Source organism: Coccomyxa subellipsoidea (genome assembly GCF_000258705.1).
Source record: "Coccomyxa subellipsoidea C-169, whole genome shotgun sequence".
NCBI classification, from domain to species: domain Eukaryota; kingdom Viridiplantae; phylum Chlorophyta; class Trebouxiophyceae; family Coccomyxaceae; genus Coccomyxa; species Coccomyxa subellipsoidea.
In genome coordinates, this window is record NW_005178041.1 from 1,718,561 (window position 1) to 1,744,418 (window position 25,858).

The window sequence follows — 25,858 nt, forward strand, 5'->3', positions numbered from 1 at the left end:
CCGGATTAAAGATTGTCGAAAGTTCATTCCTTGAAAATTCTGTATTGCGAGGCAGTTAGGCAGCTGCAGCTGCTGCTGCTGCAACAAAGAAGGTCTTGGCAAGCCTTGAAAATCTGCCCTTCTTGCCACACATCTTGAACACCACTTGATCTCTTGTTCAAATCCAGAGCTCATCCTGAAGAGACATATTTTCAAAGCTATCAAACTGTCAACTGTGTCTCGTCCACTCCAGGATTCTGACAAATCTACGCGTCAGCATCATGCGTCCAGTTGATCCAAATTGCCACATTAGGCAGTCCTACATATTCAGTACTCTGCTCACTCTGTCCAAGCACTCTAGGTGGCACAGCCACAAATTATCAGAAACCAAAATTGCCAAGCGGCATCATGCAACAGTCCCAGAAGTGTGGATTCAAGAAGTCAGTCCCAAATTCTTCAACGCTCCCATTCTTTACTGGCGGCTTGCTGTTTATCTTCCATTGCTTTGATCCCAAGCATGATGCCATCAGGAAGGCGGTTCAGTAGCACTCATAAGTTATTGGTGCCCAGTGCTACAACCTCCTCACGTTCGCACTTGTTCGGCTTCATCTGCGAGATGCCATAATGTCAGCGAGGCACATGTAGCGTGTTTGATGTAAACTTTGTTGGATATCCTGAAGGTTCAGGCTTACCCTGGGCCCTCTTGCCGGCTCTTGTGTACTCCATCAGCCAGCCAATGGTGGCAGATGGGACGATGTCTGTGAATGGTAGGACCTCCTCAATGAAGCTCAACGTCGTCAAGAGCCTGCAGACGCTTATGATCTTAGGTGCCACAGAAGACAGATGAGCGTTGGGCCCTGCAACAGGCTTTGCCATACAGCAATACTTACCTGTTGTTATAGAGGTGGTGCACTATGAATGCCTGCACTGGTGCCCATCCTATGTCGGAGATGTTTCCGGCTCCAGGCACTATGTACGATGACATTCCCACGAAGTCAATTGCGAGAGATACAATTAGCTTATTCCATCTGTTCATTTCTTTCCTGGCCTTCCGCTCGTTCATCTTGAATCCGAAAAGTGCAGATCAAGTTTCAATATTATTTTATTGTCTTGCACTCTAATTTCGGCAAAGACAGCCAACGCAGAAGAATAGGACAACCCAAAACTATGTGACTTCCAAAAAAATCCTGGACGACAGCTTTCAACAAAGAGATATGCAGTGATGAGGAGTCGAGAAGATTTTCAAGTGAGGGCTCACATGTGTACAGACTGTTGAAACGTATTGAATTTTGGAGTGGAAATCAAAGGAGAAGATCAGCTTCTGGCGAGCTTCGCACTCTGCTGGCACGTGATGGGATGATGGACACGTGGGCCGTTGAGCGAATAGATTGCTGTTGCAGTCCCTTGGCCCACCAAATTGGTCGCTAATCGTCTTTATCTCTGCTTGTGCATGGCACAGCTTGTCCATGGCCTCTGCACACCTTTCTACTTCAGTTCATACTCCTCCAAGCTTTGCGTTTATCGCAAATCTCTTCACTAAGTCAAGTACAAAACATAGAAGGAGGGTGTGGGACTTCCGAGATTCGTATTCACAAAATTGCCGGCCGAAGTGCGCTGTTCAGGGAACTAGCTTGAGACATTCAGCCAGCCTCTACCACAAACAGAAAGATGTCGACTGTGAGGTGTCCACAACGGAAACAGGATATGCAACCCAGGCATTTCTTACGCTCTTCCAGAATGCTTATAGGACGAGAGACAGTGCAGCGTGCTTGCAGCTGGTCAGATCGCTTATGGTTGCCATCAATAAGACTCAGGCAAACAGAATTGAGAAGCATGCCGGTCCAACCGCGTCTGCCGAAGGTCCCCAGAAGGAAAAAGCTGTTGAAGATGCAGGTTTTCAAGCCGATGAGGCATGCAGTGAGCGGCCGTCACCAGCAGAGTCAGCCCTCTCTTGTGCGTCTCGGGAATACTTGGGAAACATCCTCCGTGGGAAGCATCAGGGCCTCATGCGTCTGCTGGTAGAGGCTGGAAATTTGGAAGGCGCACTGGAATACTTGACCATGCTTCCTCCAAGTTTGATGCTATGTAGCGCTCTCCTGAAGGAATGCATGGTTGCAAATGATCTACCTGGTGTACTCCGTGTCATCAAGGTGAGGCAATCTACCAGCTCCCTGTCATGGAAGGGACATGCACTGATGTGAAGCACAGAGATAAGCGAGATTTCCCTCTGATGCATGGCGTGTGTGACAGGTACGCGGAGAGTTGGGCTTCAAGCAGGATGCGTACTGCTTCACCGCTCGGGTCGCGGTGTCTGGAAAAATGGGGAATCACGAGGCTGTGCAAGAGGCCTTTGAGAACGCCTGTCAGCACAATGCTTGCACAGTTGCCGTGTGCAATGCCGCCATTGAGGCGCTCAGTAGATGTGGCGACGTTGAGGTGTGCATTGTCTCTCTCACGTGAGATTTTAAGATTCACTACTGTTTTCTATAGGCTCTTGCCATCTGTGGCAGCATAATGTATGCATCCTGTTGTGCTCGCAGGGGGCCATTGCTCTGTTTGAGGAGAGGATGCAGTCCCTGGGCATAGCACCTGAGACGGCCACATTCAATGCCCTGATCCGCGCAGTGGGACGGTCTAGACGATCTGATCTTGTCGGCAGAGCTGCAGCGTACTTCAGCAGGCTGTGTGAGCTGGGCTTGCAACCGGACAAGTACACCTTCAGCGCCTTGTTCAACACAGCCTACCACTGCAAACTGCTGGATGGCGCCTTCTTGTTGCAGGCAAGTCTTGTCGTCTGTGACACTGTCTTATGCAGTACTGAAAGTCTTTCGGCCGAAGTTTTAATGCAGGGCAAAATATGCTAAAATTGCATGGCAGATGGTGAGTGCCAGAGCTGCTGACCGCAGGCATTGTCAGAGGTGCCATACTTTGGCGTGCGCCTGAACAGCCGCATCATGTTCACGTTCCTGCAGTCGGCCTGGGGGGCGCACTTCACGAGGGAGCAGGTTGTGCGAGTGTTTGCAGAGGTGGCCGCCATGCGCGCCCAGATGCAGCCTGACAGGAGCGTCTATGCGGCGCTGCTGATCTTTGCAGAGCGCCAAGGCGTGCCAGAGCATGCCCTTGATGTCTGGGAAGCAATGCAGCAGGTGTGTGGGTTGCCTTCTTCACTCCTGCAAGCAGGATCACGAGTGGAATAAATTCTTCTGCGTTCTGCTAGATTTAGAGTCTCATTTAGGCTGCAAACAGTTTTGCTTGGCTAATAAAGACGGTGCCACACGATGCAGGACACCACAACGCCTGATGCGTTTCTCTTCTCTGCACTCTTCTCGGCATGCGCGTCCGGCCGAACGCCTGACCTTCTGGACCTGGCTGGCAAGGCTGAAGCCGACATGCACATGCGCCGCTCCTCACACAACCAAGGGCAGCGCAGCAACCTTCAACACAAGCAGTGAGCGAACCGCGACACCAATTTCCTTGAAGAAGAAACAGTCTTGTGCATGTGCCATCTTCTGGTCTCTTGTCTTCTGATGGAGATCAACATGCTTTCAGCCTGGATTGGGTGCTTCGTGCAGGGATTGGCTGGTGGCATACAATGCTCTGCTGAACCTCCATGCCAGGAGCAGGCAAGCCAGCGCAGCGGAGGCAGTGTACCAGGGCATGCTGCAGAATGGCCCAAAGCCAGACAGCATCAGCGTCAACACGCTCATTGCAGCCCATGCCGAGGTGCCACTCACTTCCAAGACACTCGGTGTCATGTGTGCACTGCATGTAAATGGTCCTGCCATGGCTTTGCTGAGTGACCGAGCACATACATACAAATGGTGATTTTGGGGACATGGCTGTAGGTGGGCAATGCTGATGCAGCATTTGAGCGTTTCAGAGAGATGCAAGGAATGGGGCTGTCGACCAACAAGAGCACATACGGGTCGCTGCTGCACTGCTGCGCCCAGGTCGGCAACCACAAGAGCGCGGCTCGTGTGATGCAGATGATGCGTTATGCCGGCATACAGCCGACTGTGGAGGCTTACACAAGCCTCATGGACGCATGCGTGAAGACTGGCACGCCTGACAGCCTCTCCCAGGCTTTCCAGGTGGGCATCTCTCTGCCATGGCTGTCATGAAGGCTGGATGCCATGACTTTTTGGCTGGACCTCAACCTTTGTCTGCAACACAGAAGGAAAGATGCAGGAAGTTGTTATGGAGCTGTTGACAGTAGCCTGTTGCGGTGTTCTGTTCTTGGATGGAATCCCCGAAAAACTGGGTGCATGCATGCGCAGGTGTTTGAGGAGATGCAGCAGGAGGGCGTGGAACCAACGGCTGTGACGTACGGCTGCCTGCTGGTGGCCTGTGAGCAGCTGGGGGACGTGGAGCGCGCGTTCCAGCTGTACAAGCAGGCCTGTGAGCGTGGCATTGTGCCCACAGACGAGTGCCACAACATCCTCATCAACGTCTGCGCAGCTACTGGCAGGTCTGCATTTGCCTGCTTCGCCGCACCTTGGCACATCTCCACCAACCCAGCCCGGCAATTGTAGAAAAATTTGCTACATCTCTGCATAAATCGTTTGGTGTTGTCAGGACGTGGGACACAGCGTATGTCTGCTCTTGGCAAATTCAATCGGTCTGTCACTTCTCTGGTGTCTATTATGTAAGCACTGGACCTACCCACTTCTGTAGGATGTTGTGATTGTTGTGATCCGAGTAGGCAGTGCCCACTGTCATTTACCTGACGTGGCCCTGGCATGTGCTCAGGGTGGATGAGGCGCTGGAGCTGGTGAAGGAGCTGGCCCGCTCGCACCGAGCGATGCAGGCGGCTTCGCTAAACAGCGTGGCGCGCGCATTGGCCGCCCACAACGTGGCGCGCGCTCTGCGCATGGTGTCCTTCATGACCACGCTGGGCCTGCCCACCTACCACCAGACCACCATCACCCTTATTGGCGCCTGCGCCCGCCAGCACCGCGCCGCCGAAGCAGAGGACCTCTACTGGTGCGCGCGCGCTTTTAAGCTTGCCTCGCGCGCTTTCCTCCCAATGCTCGGATGTATACAGTATGTATATGATTTCGCTGGCATTGTTTTGGGCATTGCACTCTGTGGATCGGCCTAGCACTGCTGGGGGATGGGAGGACCTATACTACATGGAGGGGATGTTCTTTGCATAGCACCAAAACCAACCTTCATGTGCTGCTTGAGAAATGAGCCCTGCCTTAACTTTAGATGTACTATTAGATTTGCTGATACTTGGAGGTGCTCTTGCGCTTGTATCCCAGCACGGTGGGGTGTGCGAGGGGTGGTGAGCGGTCTCTTGTGCATGCATCAGGGGAGTGAGGAAGCGAGGGATGCTGGTCACGCGTAGCGCTGGGTCAGACCTCATTGTGGCCCTGTGCAAGGCGGGCTGGGCAGGCAAGGCCCTTCGGGTGTACCGGGACATGATGGCCTCTGCCTGGGGAACATCCACTGGGGCCGCCAAGCATGCGCACAGCGGATCCTCCCAGCAGGAGGCCGAGCCACCTGTTCAGACACATGCACATGGCCACAATGAGGCACCAGCAGCTGCTGATCCTTCCCAGCAGTCCAGCCAACGGAGAGCTGTTCCGTCAGCCCACAGCCACGCTGAGCGCCCCATATGCAGCACTTCAGGCGACGATAATCCCCTGACGGACAGCAGCGACAATGATACAGAGCAGAGGGCAGGGAATATCGAGCAGGACAAGCTTTCAGCAGGGGAAGACACTTGCCCACTGTGTCAGCCGCCTGCGAATCCCATGCCCACGCTTGTTGCACCTGTGCGGAGAGCCAGCTTGCGCCCCAGCACTGCCAGCGAACCAGAGCTAGCTCTGAATGCAAAGCACAGAAAGCCCAGTCAGCATGTGGTGAAGCAGAAGGGCCAGCCAATCCTCATTCCCCACATTGCTGCTGTGGGAGCCCTGGTCGGCGCGCTGGCGCGCAGCGGAGACCTTGACACCGCTTTGGAGCTCTATGACCAGGTGCTCTTCTTCTCAATACCTATGCAGCCTCTTGAAACAAAGCTTTGCCTGGCTTGGCTGATTCCGATGCAGCGGTGCTGACTGCTTGATGTGAGATTCTGCCATTTGTCCGCGCAGGTGGGACGAGACAAAGCTGGCGCCGAGCGCCTCACCATGATGGATCGATCGATGTGGCAGTCGCTGCTGGAAACCTGCTGTCACGCAGGCCGAATGGCCACGGCATTGCAGGTCAGCATCTGCTCAAAACCCTCAGCAGCTGATCATGGCAACCACGGTCCAATACATGACATGCCCGTGTGTGCTTCAGACAATGCCGCAATACTGAAAATTTGTTGGCTGGCGCCAGGTGTTTGATGACTGGAAAGCGCATGTGAGCCAGATGGAGGAGAGCGGCGTGGAACCAGCTAAGCTGCCCAGGCTGTCCAATGTGACTCTGGCTTTTCTGGAAGCCAGCTGCAGGGGAGAGCATGAGTGGCGCGTCTTTGATGTGTGCGCCGCGATGCGGCAACAGAGTGAGAGGAAGCGGCAGGCGCAGCTGGTCAAGCCGCGCAAGCTCTCGCATCATTTCCTGGATGCAGAGTGATTTGCTATGCTGCTTTGTATACGTGTGCATAGGTGCATGGTGGTGTGATGCCTCGGTATTGAAGTAGTGGCAGGGACCTTCGGGCGCAGCTGCATACCTGCATATAAATAATGGAAATGAAATCGACAAAAGCTTTTGCTTCAGCCTTGATATCTCATACCCAATGTAAGAATAGCTAACTGCCTAGCTTCTACGTTTTGCGCAGCATCTGCTGTCCTACTGTGCTTTTCGTGTGCTCCTTGTAAGCTGACCATCAGATGTGCAATGAAATGGTGAATAACCCTAAACAAGCAAACTGATACCTTCGCTCCATAGACAACCTCACTGCCATAAGTACAGCTCCGTGTGCACTGTCATCCAACAACGTTTCACACCTCTGCAAAGACCCTGACTGCACGGTATCACAGTCAATGTGAGACAGTCGTCCCAGATTCATGTCTTTTCCGCGATTTCAGGTGCTCTACAATGAATCTTATCTCCTGGTGCCAGCGTCATCGAGTCGCCCAGTCTTGCCGCTTGCTGGAAGCAAAGATGGAGTAGATGATGAGCCCAAAGATCTGGCAGGCAGCTGTGGGGTAGAACAAGCTGGCGCCCCAGTTTTCTGTCTTCTCCAGCAGAAAGCCCACAGATGTCACTCCCAAAATGCCCGGCAGCGCTCCTGCTGTGTTGCTCAGGCCCAGAAGCGCGCCGGCATACTCCGGAGACAGATCCTGAACCAAACCAGTATACTGCCTTAGTCATGGCTCTGCAAGCACAGCATGCTGCAATGACTCCACATGCATGCCTTGAGTTGCTCCTGCCAAGGCATGCACTTTTCCATCATGATCGTTGCCGGTGTTGGAAATGCAACAAAGGAGGAGGAAGTGCTCACCTGGTGATTGCAGTACAGCCCGGCGCGGGCCCAGGCACCCATGGCGAAGGACAGGCTGAACAGCGTCACGATGGCGGCTGTGGGCATGGCACCAGGCAGGTGCGCTGTGCCATGAGGGGTCAGCACTGAGCACGCAATCATGCACAGGGCGGGACCCGCAAATGCCACTCCCTGCATGCCAGCAACCACCACCTCAGCATGCCTTGCACCATACATTGCGGACACGCCAGCCGACGTACTTTCAGAGGTCCGCAGAAAGTCAGGCTTTCCAAGTCAGTTGAAAAAAAATATTAATTTTGCCTTTCATAAGAGACGCGCTGCATTATGGATCTGAGAGCGGTGGGGGTTCACCTGTGCAAGCTTGCGCACATTGGTGATGGACCATCCCCTGGAGACGAGGCCGTCAGCGACTGGCCCCACAAAGGGCGTCATGAAGGTCATGGCCAGGTAGGGGATGAGCGTGAGCAGCGAGGAGGACTCCACGGTGAGGCCCAGGGACAGCTCGAAGAAGGAGGGCAGCCATGCCAGCAGCGTGTAGTAGCCCCAATTGTAGCAGAAGTGCGCCACTATGATGGCCCAGACCGGCTTGGAGCGCAGGAACACACCCCACGGCACCGCCTTGTCTGCAGCAACACCGGCACACACCGCTCATCCGGGTGCCAAGTTTGGGAGAACAACACAGGGATCACAAAGCAACAGGCTGATGGTGCCGTGTCTATAAGCGCCGCACTGATAATCAATTCTCAGCATGCCATGCAGTGCAGGAATAGAAGCAAACAGCAAACAGGAGTGACCCAGAGTGGACAGGGGTTCACAGTACCTGACACGATGGCTGCGGGCTTTGTCAGTGGCACAGAGGTGTCTGGATCCTCGGGCTTCAGCAGCGGCCAGAGGAGGCACCACACGAGGCCCAGCAGCGCAAAGAGGTAGAAGACAGACGGCCAGCCAAAGGTGCGGATGAGGGGCCCACACACAAGCAGGCCAATCACGCTGCCAACATCCAGAGAGCCAAACACGGCTGTGACGGCCCGCGCCCGCTCACCCCTGCAACGCATCAGTCTTGCTCGGCAAGAACAGGTCACTCTGCTTACGCTGATCAAACTTCTGATAAATCCTCGGGAGAAGCCTAGACAAGGGAAGCCCCCAATCCTGCATCATTTCCTTAGCAGCAACTGCCAGCCATGAGGTTGAAAGAAAACATACTCTGGCACGAGCTTTGCCATCACGTTTGTCGCTGAAGACGGCGCCAATCCCTCGCCCAATCCAACCTGCCAAAAAGCCAAGGACATTTGGTGCTTAAATTCCTTAACGAACCACAGATTCGAAGTGAAGTTGACATTGGCAAAATTTTGGAAGAGGGGCATGCACTTGGAATGTGCGAGGACGTACAAAGACACGAGAGGCACAGAGCGCCAGCAAGCTGAAGTGCGCTGCTGGCGGCGCCACCAAAGTCCCCAGAGACCACAGAGCTACCCCAGCCAGAAGCACTTTCGTCCCTCCAATCCTGGCACAACACATTTCCATTCAGGACACACAGCAACGCAAGGCCACCAGTGCCGGACGGATTGCCACAATTTTGTCATCAGCCAATGGATCATGCAGCATCCATTGCAGCCAAAGCAATGCACATAGGCTGTAAGAATACCTCGTCGAGACCCAGCCTGCAGGGATCTGGGTCAGGGAGTAACCCCAGAAGAAAGCAGATGATACAAGGCCCCGATCGCTCGGGCTCCATCCCAACTCTGCCGCCATAGGAATGACTGCCACTGACATGTTGACCTGCATACCATGCTCAGTTTAGGCATGTTCTCCCTGCAGAACAGTGGTGATCTCACAAAAGCCAACTCCATTGAGCAAGGAGACATAAGGTGGCTTACCTTGTCCATGTTGCACAGGACAAAGGCCAAGGCCATGGCTCCCACAATGACCCATCGGTGGGGCACGGGCGGCTTGTTTTGGGGGTCTGGCATGCTCCCATTTGAAGAGCCAGCTGGCCCATTGGTGGGGTCCATGTCTCTGCCGCTCGTGGAAGGTTCCACTGAGCCATCCAAAGCCTTCTCTGCTTTCTGCAGGGCATCGGCTGCAGCGTCCTCGATGTTGGACAGGGTGCTGTAGATGATCGATCCCTGATCATCTCCAGGGAAGGGCACATCTGGCACGATTGCACTGTCTGCCGCGACGTGCACCTGCCTCCTCCTGCACCCTGGTTGGCAGCGCCTGGCTCTGCACTTTCTAAACCCCAAGATGCTTGACCGTCGTCTGAGATCTAGTGGACGAGTTATGCACAGAGGTCCTAAGTTGGCGGCATTGGAAGTGGGGATAGAGCGGCAGGACCAGCTTCCAACATGTGTATGGGCCATCCGATTGCAAACCAACTTCACCCCACAGGTATCGATTTTGCCTCTGAATTTACTATGGTACTCAGAATGTCATAGAGGCTGCCTAATACGTGTTGGGCCAAATATATATGAGCTACACCTCAAACAGATACAGCACAAGATCCCTTTACAGTGCCAGAGCACTGCTTGTGCGTCGTTTGATACACCTGGAGACTGTCTACAGTTACACTCTGATAATCATGGACAGAGAGCGATTAATTTTTTTGATCTTAAAGCACTGGAAGAGTAAGAGTAAGTGCACAGCAGTTGTGACGCACGCGCAGGATTCAGTCACCAGCCAACAAGTAGAAACAGCCTTAGGAATCTTATTGGGTGGTAGATGAAACGGTTAAAGACTGCCACCCTTCTCACAGGACCCCGAATTGCGCGCTAAGCACTCCAAAGCATGTTCGGACAGCGATGGCGCATCCGCGAACAAGCTAGGGTTTTTGGCCAAAGGGAGGGGCAATAAGAGCCTCAAGGGATTTTGAGGGCTAAATGTCTGAGGTGGGCAGGTCTTGCTTCAACATCATCCTGCATCTCGCGTGGAAGGAGAAAAAGAGAAGAAAGGAGGAGTAAACAAAAGTTGTCATCATGCACGCACCGGCCATCCTGGCCCATTCCCCTGCAGTGGTACGCCCCAGATCCATATTGCATCAACATCATTTATCTCCCACTTCCTTTGCGGACACGCAGCAATCGATGCACGAAATTCATGACACTGATTCGTAAGCATGTTCGGATGACGAAGTGGGCAAATATACAGGGCCATCCCATTGGAGCGAGCAGGAGTCCGCACACTGCCAAGGTCAATGCCAGATCACTGAGCAAGTCAGTGGTGCTTCAAAGCGAAATCTTCGGCTCCAGCTGTGGACAATTCCTTCCCAGACAAGCATCGCTTGCTGCGTCACCAATCAGATGTACCGAAAGGTCTCGGAGAAGCGTTGCCCCGACAGCAGCATTCAGCAAAGTCCTTATAGCCAACAGAGGAGAGATTGCCGTCCGCGTGATAAGGGCATGCAAGGAGTTGGGCCTAAAGACGGTTGCAGTGTACTCCATTGCAGACGTAGACTGCCTGCATGTCCAGGTAAGTTTGCATTTCTGCCCCACCAGCGCATGCATGCAATCCATGGACGATCATTGTGTCTTAGAAGACTGCTGGACTGAGGTGTGCCCTTGGCTACAGCTGGCAGATGAGGCGGTCTGCATCGGAGAGGCTGCCAGCTCTGCATCTTATTTGAACATCCCCAACATCATTGCTGCTGCTATCAGCCGCGGAGCTGACGCCATTCACCCGGTCTGTACCAGCATCCAGGGCTTCTCTGTTCTCCACTAAAGAGCTTTGACCCCTGATAGACATTCTTACCGCTCTGAATGCTCATGATTGATTGCCATCACTGTGACTGCAGGGATACGGGTTCCTGTCTGAGAACTCGACATTCGTGGACATCTGCAGTGATCATGGCATTGAGTTCATTGGGCCCAAATCAGACCACATCCGTACGATGGGTGACAAGTCCACTGCCCGCGATACCATGAAGGTGTCTTTCTTATTCTAAAGATGTCATAGAGGTGTATATATGTATTTTTCCCGCTGGAAGCCACAGGCACTCGAACAGCTGTGGGAGCCCACTGAAGTGCAGCACTATTGATTGGTGGATTGTTGACACATGGTTGCTCTGCATTAGGCTGCCGGAGTGCCCACCGTGCCAGGAAGTGATGGCTTGATCAAGGATGAGGCAGAGGCCATTGAGGTGTCCAGGAAGATGGGCTTCCCGGTGATGATCAAGGCCACAGCAGGCGGCGGCGGTCGTGGCATGCGCCTGGCCATGCACGAGGGCGAATTCGTCTCTCTCCTCCAGCAGGCCACTCAGGTGCGGCCTGAATGCTTTCTTTGCTGATGCATCTGAACAGCCATTTTTGTCTAGCCATCAACCTGGAGCCAACCATCAAGCCAGGATACCAATTGGCATTGTGCCTAAGGAGACCAAGAAGGGCCCAAGGGGGGAACCAAGGGGTGGCGTTGAATGTTGCAGGAAGCCGAAGCGGCGTTTGGCAACGGCAAGGTGTACCTGGAGCGGTATGTGCAGAACCCGCGCCACATCGAGTTCCAGGTGCTGGCTGACAAGCATGGCAACTGCATACACCTGGGAGAGCGTGATTGCTCCATCCAGCGCCGCAACCAGAAGCTGCTGGAAGAGGCCCCCTCTCCTGCTCTCACCCCGGAGGTACTGCCCATGCACCCCAGCATGAGGTGCTCGCATCCCTGATGTGCTGCTCCCCACTTTTAAGTTCTCACACGAACTGCGTGTGCTGCTGTAGAATCTGATGAGAGATGCTCAGAGTGTTGGTAAATAGCTGGGCTGCTGCTGATTTGCAGGTGAGGAAGGCCATGGGAGATGCGGCGGTGAACGCGGCAAAGAGCATCGGCTACATCGGCGTGGGGACCATCGAGTTCCTGTGGGAGGCGACGGGCTTCTACTTCATGGAGATGAACACCCGCATCCAGGTGGAGCACCCAGTGACAGAGATGATCACAGGGATCGATCTCATCCAGGAGCAGATCAGGGCTGCCCAGGGCGAAGTGCTGCGCTTCAAGCAGGAAGACATTCAGATCAAGGTGGGTCCGACCTGGATATTTGCGATAAAGTCCAAACTACCCGTACATGCATATAGGCGTGGGGGTCGACAACTATGGGAAGATCCCTTTCCCTTGCACAGCCAGCGCTGCAATCCCTGCATCCTGCCTCGCGTATGCTGTCTTCATGGGCTGTCTTGATATTTGCTATTTGTGGATCAGGGCCATGCCATCGAGTGCCGCATCAATGCAGAGGACCCCTTCAAGAACTTCAGGCCGGGCCCCGGCCGTGTCATTGGGTACCTGGCGCCTGGAGGCCCCCATGTCAGGATGGACAGCCACCTCTACCCTGACTACCTGGTGCGCACTAGCGCAGTCTTTTCCTGCATGCTGGCATCTGAATGCTTCAGATGTAATTCCTTTTGAGGTGGTGCATTCTTTGTGTGAGGCACTGTGTTGATTGGCTGTGTTCTTGCGTGAGGCAATGTACTGATTGGCTTTTGCTGAATAGCTACTGGTATTGCCTGACACGTCCAGGTGCCGCCCAACTACGACTCGCTGCTGGGGAAGCTGATTGTGTGGGGAGAGGACCGCAACCAGGCGATTGCGCGCATGCACCGTGCCCTCAATGAGCTGGTCATCTCAGGGGTGCCCACCACCACCATCTACCACACCATGATCCTGCAGATCGAGGACTTTGTCAACGGCAACGTCGACACAGGCTTCATCCCCAAGCACCAGGCAGAGCTGTCAGAGCCGCCTCCACCTCGCGAGGTGGGTCTGTGTGGACGAGCTTTCTGCAATTGCAAACTGCTGTAATACTGAACTCTGCACAACATGTAATAGCATACTGCTCTTCTCGGATTGTGTTCTCACAAACTGTCCTGTGTTGTGCAGGGTTCAAATGTTGTGGAGAAGGCTGCTAAGCGAGCACACAAGCGTGCAAAGAAGCTGGCTCTTGCATGAGGAGATAATTTCGTAGTATTATTTTGAGAGAAGCAAAGCTTCCCTCTTCTCGATGACTCGATGGAGTCCCAACAGGTGCAACATATGATCATCAACGTGAAATGATCCATTGTCCGAGAGCGTGTGCGGTTGAGAGTGTATATTAGCTGATATATGGTGTGTCTGAATAAGAAGCACTGGCAGTCAATAATGTATGAAAGAGACCGTTCTTTGGCAGCCTCAGAGGTATTGCTTGTGCGATGGTTCCTTCGGTTGAGCTGTGCTTGAGGGTCATTTTGATTTTTTTTCAATCAATTGCATTGATTGTGGTATATCTGGCTCACCAGTCGCTACAGTAGCTCATAAGGGCTGCTGGCATGCTGCTATCGCTGCTTTCAGCATACAAGGTACTGCATTCATCTGCATTCCTTTGCTCTTCTGTAAGTTGCGTGTGTGCAAAAACAGAAGTATGCCCCCGGGGCGTACAGGGCCCGGGCCTGCGTTCTCACCATCCAAGTTTTCTGCAAACCCTTGTGATCTCATATCTCTGCCCTGTCTGATTCTGAACAGCACCCCTGCCTTTGAGAAAATCAATCATTAATATGATAAAGTGCCATAATGGTGCCACCATGCATTGCACAGTGCGGACCTGACTGAAGGGCCCGGGCTGGCACAAAAACCATATGCCTATAAACATGATTCTAATGATCTTGCATGGGATATTTGCGCACCTGTGCACACTACAGGTCTAGAGATCTTCAATACGCACCCTGCGAGCTCTCTCAGTGCCACCCATCGGCCCGCGGCCCGGCCGTTTTCAAAGCAAGTTGCCGACGCGGCGGCCCGGGCCCACTGGGGCCCCCTGGCAGGGCCGCCGTGGCCGCCGCTGGCGGCCGGTCGCGGCCACGGCGGCCGGTGAGGCCAGTGGAATCTTGGTGTCGATTGATATTGTTAGAGACCACATACTAATTAGCTCACAGAAATGGAAATAAATAGAATACACTGGAAAATGTCCAGAAGGAAGGCAACATGCAGCTGTACAGCCCCGGGCTGTACAGCTGCATGTACGTCACGTCACGTGGTACGGTACCTGGGCCAGCACTACGTAGTGTACTGTATACAGGTATTGGTTGTGCCATTGTCTGCCTGACCTCTTGTCTTGCATTGACTCCTGTGTGTTCTCCTCTGATGGACCGAGCCAGTTGTCACGTAGATTTTGTGTGAGTTTTGGTTGGCAGTCCCTGTCTGATGTAATAGGGTTGCACCATCTTTCCCTCTAGGCCTTCCTCTACATATATATTATGCAAGAGAGATTACCCTACTGATATCTCAAGGGCATAAATGTACCCTAAACTCTCCTGATCTATGCGCATTCATCTAGCTCATGCATTTCGTCCATATAAACAGGCAAATCACATTTGTTTCAAGAGGGAAAGAAGATGGAATGCTCCACTAGTGGTCGGCCGCATGTACATAACACCACACCAGTTGGCCTCCATCAGCCCTTACTGAGACAGCACCTCGTTTTCAGATCATCGGCAAGATCATCACTTCTTAATAGTCGACAGGCAAAGACATGTCATATCCGGTCAGTTCGCGGGATCCAATTACTGGGGCGGTCGAAGACAAGCTGCCAAAGGTGGTTCTGCGTGCCAAGCTTTCCAGCAGTCCGTGATAAAGATAGAAGGTTTTCCAGGACAGCAGATGCACTCATAGGTGTCTAGTCATCAGATAGTGAATGTTTTGTATGGATGAGCCTGATCAAAGCCCACAATTGTGACCTCATTCCGACACGCAAGGTGTCCACAGGGAAAGCACACATTGTGGTGTTGTGCATCATCTTTTGTTGCAGACGCAAGATCTGGTTCATACTTCAATGAAGATTGATTCTAGCTGCATAGGGCATGTGGATCACAAGGGCACTGCCCATTTTTCAACATCAAGGGATGGTGTGCACTGGACGGCTCGTTCTGTTTTTGTTCGTCCCTTATGCTGATCTTCTGAATGTCGATTGTGCAGGCAATCATCGCAGTGCAGAAGTGCTCACCACTTGAGCAGTAAGAGCTCCCATGGTTGCGGGGCCTTTGGGATCACCTTTGTGGCCTGTAAGGGAAGAGGCAGGAGGACCGTGGTGACAGCAACCTTGGTGAGTTAGCCTTTGATGTCTTTTATGCTGACCAGGCGACAGTAGTGTCACTTTTCTCTGCTTTGTGACCTTCATAGCCAAAGTCTGAGCATTGCAAGAATCCATGCAGGTGCAGGAAGCTCATGAGTTGGATGTGGAGAGCCTGTTAGACACAAAGCTGGAGCAGCACAAGGACCTTGTGCAGGGCGAGCTTGAGAACGGTTTGCGCTATGTCATCCTTCCCAACAAGGTGCCACCAGAGCGCTTTGAGGCCCACCTGGAGATCTGTGCAGGTAAGTGAAACACCCACTAAATGTACACAGCGTCCAACATGATTGGCGGTGATGGAGGTACTGCATGTGGTTACTTGGGAAGCTGCAGAAGAATGACACGGATTTCCTGATCTAAATCCTGGGATGTGCAGGGAGTGTGGATGAGGAAGCAGATGAGCAGGGCATTGCTCACCTTGTGGAGCATGTCACGTTCCTGGGAAGCCGGCAAAGGGAAGGCCTGTTGGGCACAGGAGCCAGATCAAATGCCTACACAGACTTCCACCACACGGTCTTCCATGTCCACTCGCCCCTCACAAACACAGGGGCTCCAGATCCGACACCTATGCTTCCACAGGTGCTTGGTAACAATATCTCACTGAATGTCACTCTGACTTCCACATCGTCAGTCCCATCCTTTCAACCCTCTGTTTCTGCCAAGAGGAGCGATTTCCCCTTGGATGTTGTGCTGCTGAATGGGCATTTGTGCTACTTGTGCAGGTGTTAGATGCGCTGGCAGAGATAGCTTTTAACCCAGAATTCCTTGTGAACCGGATTGAGAAGGAGCGAAAGGCAGTGTTGGCAGAGGCGCAGATGATGAACACAATAGAGTACCGCGTAGACTGCCAGCTTCTGCAATTTCTGCATGAAGAGAATGCACTCGGTTCTCGCTTCCCAATCGGCAAGACAGATCAGGTGCGGCGGTGCTTTAAATACACTCCTCACTGACTGGAACTGATTGCGGGGAACGTGCCTTTCATGCGGAATATCTGTGCATGCAGGTCGAACTGTGGGACCGTGAGGCTCTGATGAACTTTTGGGAAAAGTGGTACTTCCCAGCCAACGCCGTCCTGTACATTGTCGGAGACTACGACCGGCCTGTTGAGGAGGTCAAGGCCCTCATAGAGAGATCCTTTGGCGCTGTTCCGCGCGCTAGAGAGCGGCTGCCAGGTGTCGAAGCAGCTCCACTGAACAATGGCCACAGCAACGGCTCATCACCCAGCACCAATGGAAATCATTTGCTCGAGGGCCCTTTCAAGCTGAAGCACAAGGTGTGCCTCATTCCTTGCATATTCAATTGCTCATGTGATTGCTAGTCCCCCATCAAAGCGCAATTGAGCCTTGTTGCTTGCACCAGGTCCGCCCTCCGGTGGAGCACAGATATGGGTGCGCGCCCATAAAGGCAGAAGAGACGGCGCCAACTGTACGAGTGTTCAAGCACCGCCTTCTGCAGCATTTCATGCTGTCGCTGTTCTGCAAGCTGCCAGTGCAGCCCTTGACGAGCATAAGGGACATGCGCACAGCGTTCATGGTGAGAATAATCATGAGTGTCATGCTCCACTCTTTGTTTAAAACTTCTCATGTCAAGCCTGGTTGTCTTGCCGAGCTGAAGATATGGCTGTAGGGATGCATGGGACCAGGATTTAGCTCTTTCACTCATGTGCAGGTGCGCATCATGTTGAGCGTGCTGCAGTTCCGGCTCAATCGGCGTTATGTGGAGGCAGACCCTCCATTCGTCGCCATCGAGCTAGATCAGAGTGACTCTGGCCGCGAGGGCTGCGCTGTGTCAACGCTGACCATCACATCCGAGCCGGGCGACTGGCGCGGCGCTGTCCAGGTGCCCATTAAATCATCTTGCTTGTTTTTCCTTTTTCTCAGAATGGTGCTACAGCAACCAACTCTATAGGGTATGTGAATCTGTATATTAATGATGGGAAGCAATGAAGTTGTGGTGGGTCAAGTCACTTGTTGATGGGCAATAAGGGAGGGTCTGAAAAGTTCTGCCATGTGATGCTGCAACAGGTAGCGGTGCAGGAAGCGCGGAGGCTGCAGCGGTTTGGCGTGACGGCCGGGGAGCTGGAGCGCTACAAGATGGCGCTGCTGCGCGACAGTGCCCAGGCAGCAGAGCAGGCGCTGTCTGTGCCGTCCGCGGACAACCTGGACTTTATCATGGAGTCCCTCGCACTCGGCCACACCGTCCTGGACCAGCGCCAGGTGTGCAGCCCTTGTAATGGCAGGAGCTGAACAAGTTCCATTGTACTCAGCATAGTATCTTCTTGGTGCTCTGTTTTGTTCGGAAATTGTGCCGCATTGGCATGGCGCAGAATGTACATCTCTTGGATCATATCAGGTCTTCACTCAAGCCAGCTGCATTGATGACAGGATGTTGACTGGGCCTGTGCTTGCAGAGCCACGAGCTGCTGAAGGACTGGGCTGAGACCATCACGCTGGAGGAGGTGAATGCGGTGGCGGCCAGCTACCTGTCCTACATCTCGCACTACCGGGCGGAGGAGGATATCCTGGAGCAGGCGGCGCGGGGGGAGGGCAACTTTGCAGGCGTTGGCCCCACGCGCGCCACTGCCATTGTGGCCTGCATCCCTGCCTTCACTGATCCCAGTGGCCAGAGCAGCGGTGCGTCCTGGCAAAGCCGACGATAAACCACAAACTTGTGCCTCGTTCTTTTCCTGTGGGACTGCGTAGTATTGCTCTGTCCCGTGCTTCCAGGACAAGATGCAGTATGGACTGTGACCCCATCTGGAGGTCAGATTCGCCTTAGGTCCAGTAGGTTACATACCTTTTGTTGAGTGTTTGGCGAGGGTGCTGGGCGGTATGCAGGTGGAGGGCTGCCAATGGCGAGGGGTGCCAGCATGACGACAAACAAGCATGTGGACCCTGCCGCGCCAGTGCCGGTGGCCGAGGAGGAGGACGGCGATGTCACAGATGTGCCCGAGGGCACCGTGCGCTTTGAACTGGACCCCGATGAAATCGCTGACGCGCTGGCTGCCCCCAGTCTGCAGGTTTGCCTGACTGTGTGTGCCATCTTGCAAGCGCTAGAGTTGTGATGCTCCTGCGGGCTCTCCTTAGATGTGCCTGCCAGATTTTTGTAGATGAGAAATGCAGGTGGAAGTTTGGCATGCCTGACGGCTGATGCCTGATGCTGCAGATTGAGCCACCAGAGGACATCCAGGTGCCACAGTCATTGTTGCCACCTGAGAGGGTAGAAGAGCTGGTTGCAGAGCGCAACCCCCACTTTGTGCCGCTGGAGAGGTTTGGGCCCTCTTCCTCAGCCATGCCTCCACCAGATCCGGCCACAGGTGTGCCTCTGCCCTATGAATTCGCTGTCCACTTGCAGATAATAGCGCCCCCCAAATGCTTGCGGCCATGCGTGTTATTTTGTACAGCATGAGTGCTGCAGACAATATATGCGCGATTTGTCGGGGACATTGCACTGTTTTGATTACAGACTGTTCCATTGCAGGCATCGTGCAGCGGCGGCTGTCGAACGGCATCCGGGTGAACTACAGCCACACGGACAACGAGCCCCGCGCGGCGATGGTGCGCATGGTGGCGGCAGGCGGACGCTCGCTGGAGGAGCAGGGCGCCGGGCCCTCAGGGACGGGTGTGGTCAGCATCGGAACGCGCACCCTCTCCGAGTCCGGCACCGTCGGCCACTGGCGCCGTGATCAGGTGGGCACCCTCTGAGCTTCCTGGTCCAGTGGGTCGGCCCTTGCGCCTTGTCAAATTGCCGGCATGCTTGATAGCAAGTGCTGTGTGATGCTGGATGTTGAGTGGGATCCGCCCTGTGTGGCGTGCAGGTGGAGCTGTTCTGTATATCCAAGCTCATCAACTGCATGCTGGATGCGGACGAGGAGTTTGTGTACATGGACTGCCATTTTGCAATAGGTGAGCATGCGTGGATTTTCTTTCCTGCGCCCCCGTCCATGCACTTGACCTTGTGAAGCTCCACGGCAGTGCTACGCATGCATCCTGCTCCTTCTTGCAGAGTTCAAAGAGCGGTGAAATTGCCCATGCACACGCGCATGTGCAACGGCCAACCTCACAAGCATGTACCCAATGCGTAGGCGAGGGTGGCCTGCAAGCAGTAATGGAGCTGCTGCACCAGTTCCTGGAGTCGCCTCGCTGGGAGGAGAGCGCCATGGAGCGCGCCAAGCAGATGTACCTGTCCCACTACCGGTCCCTGTCCAAGGGCCTCGAGCGCGCCACCGCCGACCGCGTCATGTCCTGCATGCTTGGCCCCGACAGGTGCGCACTGTCTACCGTGTCCACCCACACTCTACCTTCTAACCTCTGTTTTGGTGCTCTGCCTCTATAGAAAATTCATTAGAGTTCATCAGCATGCACAATTGTAGCCCCTGTAGGTGCCTTGTGGCGTAAAATGTGGAACTGGGAGAGCAAGCCTGCGCATGCCGCTGATGCACGCATGGGATGGGTGGGGTGCAGGAGGTTCCGCGATGCGAATCCGGAGGAGATAGAGGCGCTGACGCTGGAGGGGATGCGCGAGGCGGTCATGGCGCAGCTGCACCCGGCCAACATTGAGATCAACCTGGTCGGCGACATCGACCTGGCCGAGGTGGACGACGTCATCCTGCGCTACCTCGGCACCGTCGCGCCGCGCAACACCCCGCCGCCGCCGCCGCGCGTGCAGCCGCCCGGCATCTGCTACCCGCCCGCCCACATCCGCCGCCAGGCCTGGCACCTCAAGGCACGTAGTAAAGTTGTCCTTGCAGCATCGCAAGCCTTACACTGGACTGGTCTCTCCATCACTTGCTGTCATGCTTGTCTTCTGTTAATATACGGGCAGAAGTATTAGGCGGTCTTCATGTGCGGTTGTGAGGGTTTGTTTTGTGCTTACTTTATTCTCAAATTCCATGCAGGATTCTGATGAGCGGGCGGTGGCGTACATTGCCGGCAAGGCTCCCAACCGGTGGGGGCCGTTTGGCGCGAAGGAGGCGCCCTCCGCCACACCGATGCTGGTGGTGCCTCCGGTTCTGCCGCCTCCCAACGCCACAGCGGCGCAGCTGGCTCGCGCGTCGGAGATCAGGCGGGCCCACCCGCTCTACGCGGATGTCACGCTGCGTCTGCTCACAGAAATCATGAACTCGCGGCTGTTCACCACGGTGTGCTTCCTTGACAACTCCCACTGCTTGTGCATGGGTGGTGTAAGGAGTTTGGCTCGTACCCTGATAGCCCTCCAAGGATGCTTGTTGACTTGGCACTTCACAGCTGGAATCTCAACACAAGATTTTCCATGGTGGACATGTTGTCTACAAATAGAGCGTCGCAGCTCATGACAGGCTTTGGGGCTTTAGAGTACTGAAGGCATAGGATTGTGAGAAGACAAGATAGATGGGTACGTGACTTGTTACCTTCCACTGCTCGGGCAAGTATGTCAGAATGAGACACATTTGCGTGCAGGTGCGCGACGCGCTGGGCCTGACGTACGACGTGTCGTTTGAGCTGTCCCTGTTTGACCGGCTGCGCGTGGCCTGGTTTGTGTGCCACGTGACGTCCACGCCCCAGAAGATCAACGAGGCCCTGGACGCCAGCCTGCGCGTTCTGCGTGGCCTGCCCATGCAGCGCGTCACTCCGCGCGAGCTCCTGCGCGCCCGCCGCACCGTCCTCACCCGCCACGAGTCCGAGATGAAGGCGCGCCGCCGCTCTCCTCCCACCCCACACCCATGTCACTCTCCATTCGTAGTCCTGTGGCCCTAGTCAGCAGACATGTGGGAGGGCAGTTTGTTATAGCTTGCATAGCAGGGATGTGCAAATGACAAGCCTGGCTCAGGCAAAGGGGCTCCACTTCCGGCACTTGTCGCTGCCTCTAGACAGATGGACAGTGGGCTGGTACAATATCTTTCGCCATTGGCTTCTTGCTCTTTAGGGGTTCCAAGAGGCGCATTGTTGCCGTGGAGCCTTTTGTTCGACATTGGATGGTTCGTGAATTCAAACTTTGGACTGTCTGACGGGTCTTGCGTGCGCGCAGGAGAACATGTACCGGCTGGGGCTGCTGACGCACCTGCAGAGCAACGACGTGCCGCTCAAGGTGCCCGAGTGCCTGCGCGACCTGCGCGTCATGTACGAGGCGGCTACCATCGACGACATCAACGACGCCTACTCCAACTTTGCGCTCGACGACGACCACATCTTCACCTGCGTGGGCACCTCTGGGCCCACGCCACCGCAGCAGCTAGCCGCGCTGCCTGCCCGGGAGGCTGGCAAAGGCCAAGGGACCAAGCTGGGCCCCATGGACAGCAAAGTGCTGCTGTCAGTCGCGGCTGCGCTGCAGGGAAACGGGCTCGCGCAAGCCATGCAGGAAATGGCTGCCAAGAAGCAGGGCAACGATGACAGGCCCTGATCAGGATCCCACGGATTCAGGACAGGGCAGGCTTTGAACATTCATATTTCCACCACCTTGGATGAGTGGCGAACCTGGGAATTCTGCAACGCTCGATGGGGCAGGCTTGTCTTTTGAGCACAATCATGTCAGATGTTGTCGGACTGTTGGTGGATTGGTGGAGCAATGCAACACAGACCGCATCTTGTATTTGTAATCGTTGTACTGCTATTCATTCCCTGATGGGTTGCTATTTCAACAATGTTTGAAGTTGAGCAGAAGGCTCATGCATGAGCTGGCATGCCTGAACTTGCTGATATCAGAGAGCATCTGAAGCTGCAAAGACACTCATTTAAAGGCAGAGTACAATATAAAACTGATTACAGGATGCGTCTGTCTCCCTATCTGAGATTCACCATGTACATTCCTGAAGTTACACCAGGAATGACAAACGCATATAACAATCTCTGCATGTAGGTTATAACTTGTAATTACTTGCCAAGTCTGTAACTCTCTGGTGCGAGCATATCTACCACGCTCATCGGCATGCCTTTGCTAATATTACAGCAGCTCACAGGACATGGAGAATTTCACATTGCAAGTGAATGAAGGCTTGTTCAATTAATTTTTCTTGGCTTCCTCGCAAATGGCCTTATCAACCTGCTGATTCTCATGCAGACGGTCTGCTGAAGGCCCAGCACGCACCCACCGAATAAATATGCCCAACGACAGTACTGTTAATCATGGAATGACCTAATCTACTTCAAACTGTGAAAAGAACAACAGGTAAAATCACTAAGGGCGGGCAGGTTTCTTCGCGCGGTGCTGGGCATCCAGTATCCTCTGCACCAGCTCTTCTTTCTTGCCTCGGCTATTGAGGCTCTTTGCTTTCAGGATCTCTCCCAATTCCTGGTTTGTCTTTGAACGCAGCAGATCCGCCGAGAAGGTCTGCACAACTGGGGCCTGGCCGCCTGGACCTTCACCTGTGCACAACACCACTCTCATCGGGCTTCATTTGATGATGCAGGAGCTCGAGCTCACAGTTCACCAGGACAATCTGTGTGACTTTTGCAGATGAACGACAGGGCTAGACACCTGAGCCGCCCGCTTCGCAGTGTGACCGCTTGGCCCCTCCCCTCTCATGCACCGCCTCAGCAGGCCGTTTCCCTTTGTCTGCTGCTTTTCCTTTGTCCTGCTTCCCCTTCCCGATCGCCTTGTCCCTCCTTTGCAGCAGCTGGCGGATCAGGATGTTCTCTGGGTCGGTTGAAATTTCCTGGCCCTCTGCAGGGCCAAAAGTCCGCAAATAGCTGGAAGCATCTGCCACAGCTAGTTGCAGCAGGTATCCAGGACGTCTTGAGCAAGATTTGAACTGAAGGATAAAGTGTGCCAATCTAACATGTAACATTGACGATCTGCATGAGAAACTCTCTTGATAATCAATTGCTTGCCTGGAGGCGCAGTGTCGTGGTCTGCAACGTATGTTTTGGGACTCTGAAGTATGGGGATCGTTGAAGTTAAGCAACCCCTGCAAGAGCGCTCTATTTAGGACAAGATGCTATGCGGACAGATATTTAACAAGGAACGCGAGATTCTTCAGCAATCACAACAAGAACTGCCAGTACCTCGATGGAAGGTTGGAAAGGAAATCCATGGACAACATCGACTGTGATAGTCCTTCGTGGTGACAATTGTGCTGCGATACTCTTGATTCCAGTGACACCTTACTTTCCCTCTAAGTAGTTGAATTACTTGGCTTCAAGTCGTGCAAGGAAGGATTTGCTTCATCGATGACGTGCACCGGGTCCCCCCTGTTCTGGCATGCCCTGCATGCATTGCATGCATGCAGGCAGAGACTTGAAGAGGCAGTGGAGTTGAGACCACTGTTCTCACACTGACTTATCGCATCCATTGAGGATTTCTAGATAATATTGCAGTTTCAACCTGCATAACATCGCCGCAAAATTCACATTCACAGTCACCACTGCATCGGGAAGTACTAGTAGTTCCTGCCGGGCCGGCCCCGGGGGTGCAAAAGACAACTTGTTTCAACTTGCAGTGTGCAACATTTCTCATAGTATGCTTATATGAGCGTTGCTCAATGTACGCTTCATCCCTACAGCAACTGCAAATTCAACTCGCAAGGACAACTACTGAGCCCCACATTCAACACAAAGTTTGTGAACAGTGGATCAGCCACAGAACCACTGTGGTGCACTGGCCACAGCACTGCCAATGCTCCTGCCATGGGGTTGCTTAACTGCGCATAAACAACACCGATCACTTTTGATCTCTGCGCTAGCTGAGGGAAAGTCTAAGCTGCCACTGCAGAGGGCATCGCTTGGAAATTGAAGACACTTTCAGCGCTGTGAGAACCTCGGCCTGCATCCCGGTGCAAGGCAAGGTCATCGATGGTTGGCCCGACCGGGACAATTCCTCCAGGGTTCAGGGGGAACAGCGATGTGAAATAGCTGCGCCGCGCCTCGTCCAGATCGAAGCTGGTGCTGATCTGCAAGGCAGCGGCATTGATCAATTCCTCCTAGCACATTTATAGTAAACATGCTGCTATGACCTGGCCATTACAGGCTTGACAGGCAGGTCCTGCAATTCCTTCTAGCTGCAAAGCATTGAGCTGGGTGGCGGGGAATGGGTGGATCACTCACCTGCATCTGCGAGGCATCCTGAACCGTGATCTGGTAGACATCTCTCAACCATGCTGACAGGTTGGGATAGTCGGAGATGCGTTTCCGACAGCACTTGAACAGAGTTGCGTACATGCCATCATATCGAACCACAGTGGGATAAAGCCTCAAATCCGCCTCTGTGAACCTGCAGGGTCAGAAACCAGTCACAGCATCAAATGTCAGCGATAGCTCTTGAGCAAGCTTGAGGTGTTCGTACAAACATGTGTATACTCAGGCAGTGCTGAGGGAGCACCTGTCTCCGACCAGGAATCTGTGCTCTGACAGGCGCTGCTCAACGAGGTCCAAAGCGCCATACAACTCTTGCTGCGCTCGAGCATATGCAGATTGCGTTGTCGCAAAACCAGACTTGTAGACGCCATTGTTTATCTGCGCATGCACTCTATGTCTATACCGCTCTATCTGAAGCCACCGCATAACAACAAGCCTGGGATGTTAGAAAAGGAGCTAGCATTTCACAGCCTGCAGAATCGCATGTATTGCTTCACAGTGCAGGCACCTTGTTATGCACAATGTCGTTGATGGCATCAATCTCGCGGGACAGTTGCGCAGGGTAGAGATCAAAAGGCGTGCATCCTGGCAGCTGCACACTGTTCAGCATGCGCACAATGTCGCTGCTCTCATTGCAAACCAGCTTCCGAGTGCGCTTATCCACCAGCAGAGGAGCTGTGCAGCGCCCTCTGTACCCAGGACTGGCTGCATCATAGACTTCCCTGCCAGCGAGCACCACTGTCTATGTCAACCCATGGCTGGACAGATCCACAGCGAGTAAATTGCCCAGTGTATCATGACTTGCCTAAAAAATGATGGAGGGAGGCAAAATTATCACCGGAGATCTTTGGCGTTGAAGACCGGTTCTGCTTGGTCAAAAACCCAGCCACCTCGAGAGGCTCTCTCCGGGTCATCCACGGCCATTGTGTAGGAGACGTGCGGCAGCAAACCATGCACAATGAGTGCCAGCAGAACCCGATGGCACCAGGGGCATGCGTTGCCTACATACAGATGATACCTTCCTGACTCCGCCTGCAGCCGAAATCATAGTTGGGCGGTGCATCAGGCAAATAGACACTGCAGATCACCAGTTGCTTGGGGGCAATGGAGCAGCCGACATAAGGGCCTCACTGGGAGCTCAGGACTGCCAATGACTCCTTTCAAATTGTATGTGGGCCTCGCGTAGCTGCCATCTTTGGTCTGTGGAGCCAGCTCTTTCATCATGGTCTCCCAGGCAAATTGCCAGCCCATTTTTGCTCCTGCAGCAGCAAGGTCATTGCATGAATGGTCACTCCCAAGAAGCAAGCTTGCACAAGATACACT

General features: G+C 53.9%; 6 protein-coding genes across 6 annotated transcripts; 3 read left to right on the plus strand and 3 right to left on the minus strand.

Annotated features, from left to right (window-relative positions):
* Window positions 1-110: 110 nt before the first annotated feature.
* On the minus strand, window positions 111-1,239 carry COCSUDRAFT_52381 (hypothetical protein). The gene is made up of 3 exons (XM_005651049.1): window positions 870-1,239; window positions 672-784; window positions 111-588 (listed from the first exon to the last, which is right to left on the minus strand). The coding sequence occupies exons 1-3, from the start codon at window positions 1,040-1,042 to the stop codon at window positions 563-565; spliced, it is 312 nt and encodes a 103-aa protein (XP_005651106.1). The 5' UTR covers window positions 1,043-1,239; the 3' UTR covers window positions 111-562.
* Window positions 1,240-1,884: 645 nt separating this feature from the next.
* On the plus strand, window positions 1,885-6,543 carry COCSUDRAFT_59088 (TPR-like protein; the record flags this gene model as incomplete). Its single annotated transcript, XM_005651050.1, has 12 exons — window positions 1,885-1,932; window positions 2,230-2,415; window positions 2,520-2,771; window positions 2,886-3,125; window positions 3,264-3,427; window positions 3,552-3,702; window positions 3,825-4,070; window positions 4,257-4,447; window positions 4,729-4,962; window positions 5,294-5,960; window positions 6,078-6,188; window positions 6,307-6,543. 12 exons carry the CDS (start codon window positions 1,885-1,887, stop codon window positions 6,541-6,543), a joined length of 2,727 nt encoding a protein of 908 aa, XP_005651107.1.
* Window positions 6,544-7,034: 491 nt separating this feature from the next.
* On the minus strand, window positions 7,035-9,384 carry COCSUDRAFT_35134 (MFS general substrate transporter; the record flags this gene model as incomplete). Its single annotated transcript, XM_005651051.1, has 8 exons — window positions 7,035-7,253; window positions 7,415-7,585; window positions 7,766-8,037; window positions 8,235-8,458; window positions 8,618-8,682; window positions 8,804-8,918; window positions 9,060-9,193; window positions 9,292-9,384. The coding sequence occupies 8 exons, from the start codon at window positions 9,382-9,384 to the stop codon at window positions 7,035-7,037; spliced, it is 1,293 nt and encodes a 430-aa protein (XP_005651108.1).
* A 950-nt stretch (window positions 9,385-10,334) lies between these two features.
* On the plus strand, window positions 10,335-13,648 carry COCSUDRAFT_64553 (hypothetical protein). The gene is made up of 10 exons (XM_005651052.1): window positions 10,335-10,425; window positions 10,559-10,879; window positions 10,979-11,089; window positions 11,202-11,333; window positions 11,481-11,666; window positions 11,829-12,020; window positions 12,173-12,412; window positions 12,593-12,730; window positions 12,908-13,144; window positions 13,268-13,648. The coding sequence occupies exons 1-10, from the start codon at window positions 10,387-10,389 to the stop codon at window positions 13,334-13,336; spliced, it is 1,665 nt and encodes a 554-aa protein (XP_005651109.1). The 5' UTR covers window positions 10,335-10,386; the 3' UTR covers window positions 13,337-13,648.
* Window positions 13,649-15,564: 1,916 nt separating this feature from the next.
* Window positions 15,565-21,866, plus strand: COCSUDRAFT_52383 (LuxS/MPP-like metallohydrolase; the record flags this gene model as incomplete). Its single annotated transcript, XM_005651053.1, has 18 exons — window positions 15,565-15,733; window positions 15,865-16,067; window positions 16,211-16,405; window positions 16,492-16,761; window positions 16,848-17,021; window positions 17,157-17,327; window positions 17,513-17,704; window positions 17,899-18,121; window positions 18,431-18,507; window positions 18,654-18,804; window positions 18,969-19,177; window positions 19,306-19,393; window positions 19,573-19,753; window positions 19,952-20,213; window positions 20,386-20,628; window positions 20,927-21,157; window positions 21,495-21,694; window positions 21,764-21,866. The coding sequence occupies 18 exons, from the start codon at window positions 15,565-15,567 to the stop codon at window positions 21,864-21,866; spliced, it is 3,342 nt and encodes a 1,113-aa protein (XP_005651110.1).
* A 2,290-nt stretch (window positions 21,867-24,156) lies between these two features.
* COCSUDRAFT_35137 (putative glutathione S-transferase) lies at window positions 24,157-25,786 on the minus strand (the record flags this gene model as incomplete). The annotated part of the gene is made up of 6 exons (XM_005651054.1): window positions 24,157-24,351; window positions 24,506-24,671; window positions 24,780-24,913; window positions 25,044-25,257; window positions 25,374-25,567; window positions 25,667-25,786. The coding sequence occupies 6 exons, from the start codon at window positions 25,784-25,786 to the stop codon at window positions 24,157-24,159; spliced, it is 1,023 nt and encodes a 340-aa protein (XP_005651111.1).
* Window positions 25,787-25,858: the final 72 nt, after the last annotated feature.

Coding starts and splice junctions, on each gene's coding strand:
- COCSUDRAFT_52381 (XM_005651049.1), bottom strand. CDS start 1,042: ATGAACGAGCGGAAGGCCAGGAAAGAAATGAACAGATGGAATAAGCTA. Junction 785..869: donor CACCACCTCTATAACAACAG/GTAAGTATTGCT, acceptor AAGCGTCTGCAG/GCTCTTGACGACGTTGAGCT. Junction 589..671: donor AGCCGGCAAGAGGGCCCAGG/GTAAGCCTGAAC, acceptor GGCATCTCGCAG/ATGAAGCCGAACAAGTGCGA.
- COCSUDRAFT_64553 (XM_005651052.1), top strand. CDS start 10,387: ATGCACGCACCGGCCATCCTGGCCCATTCCCCTGCAGTG. Junction 11,334..11,480: donor CTGCCCGCGATACCATGAAG/GTGTCTTTCTTA, acceptor GCTCTGCATTAG/GCTGCCGGAGTGCCCACCGT. Junction 12,021..12,172: donor CTCCTGCTCTCACCCCGGAG/GTACTGCCCATG, acceptor GCTGATTTGCAG/GTGAGGAAGGCCATGGGAGA.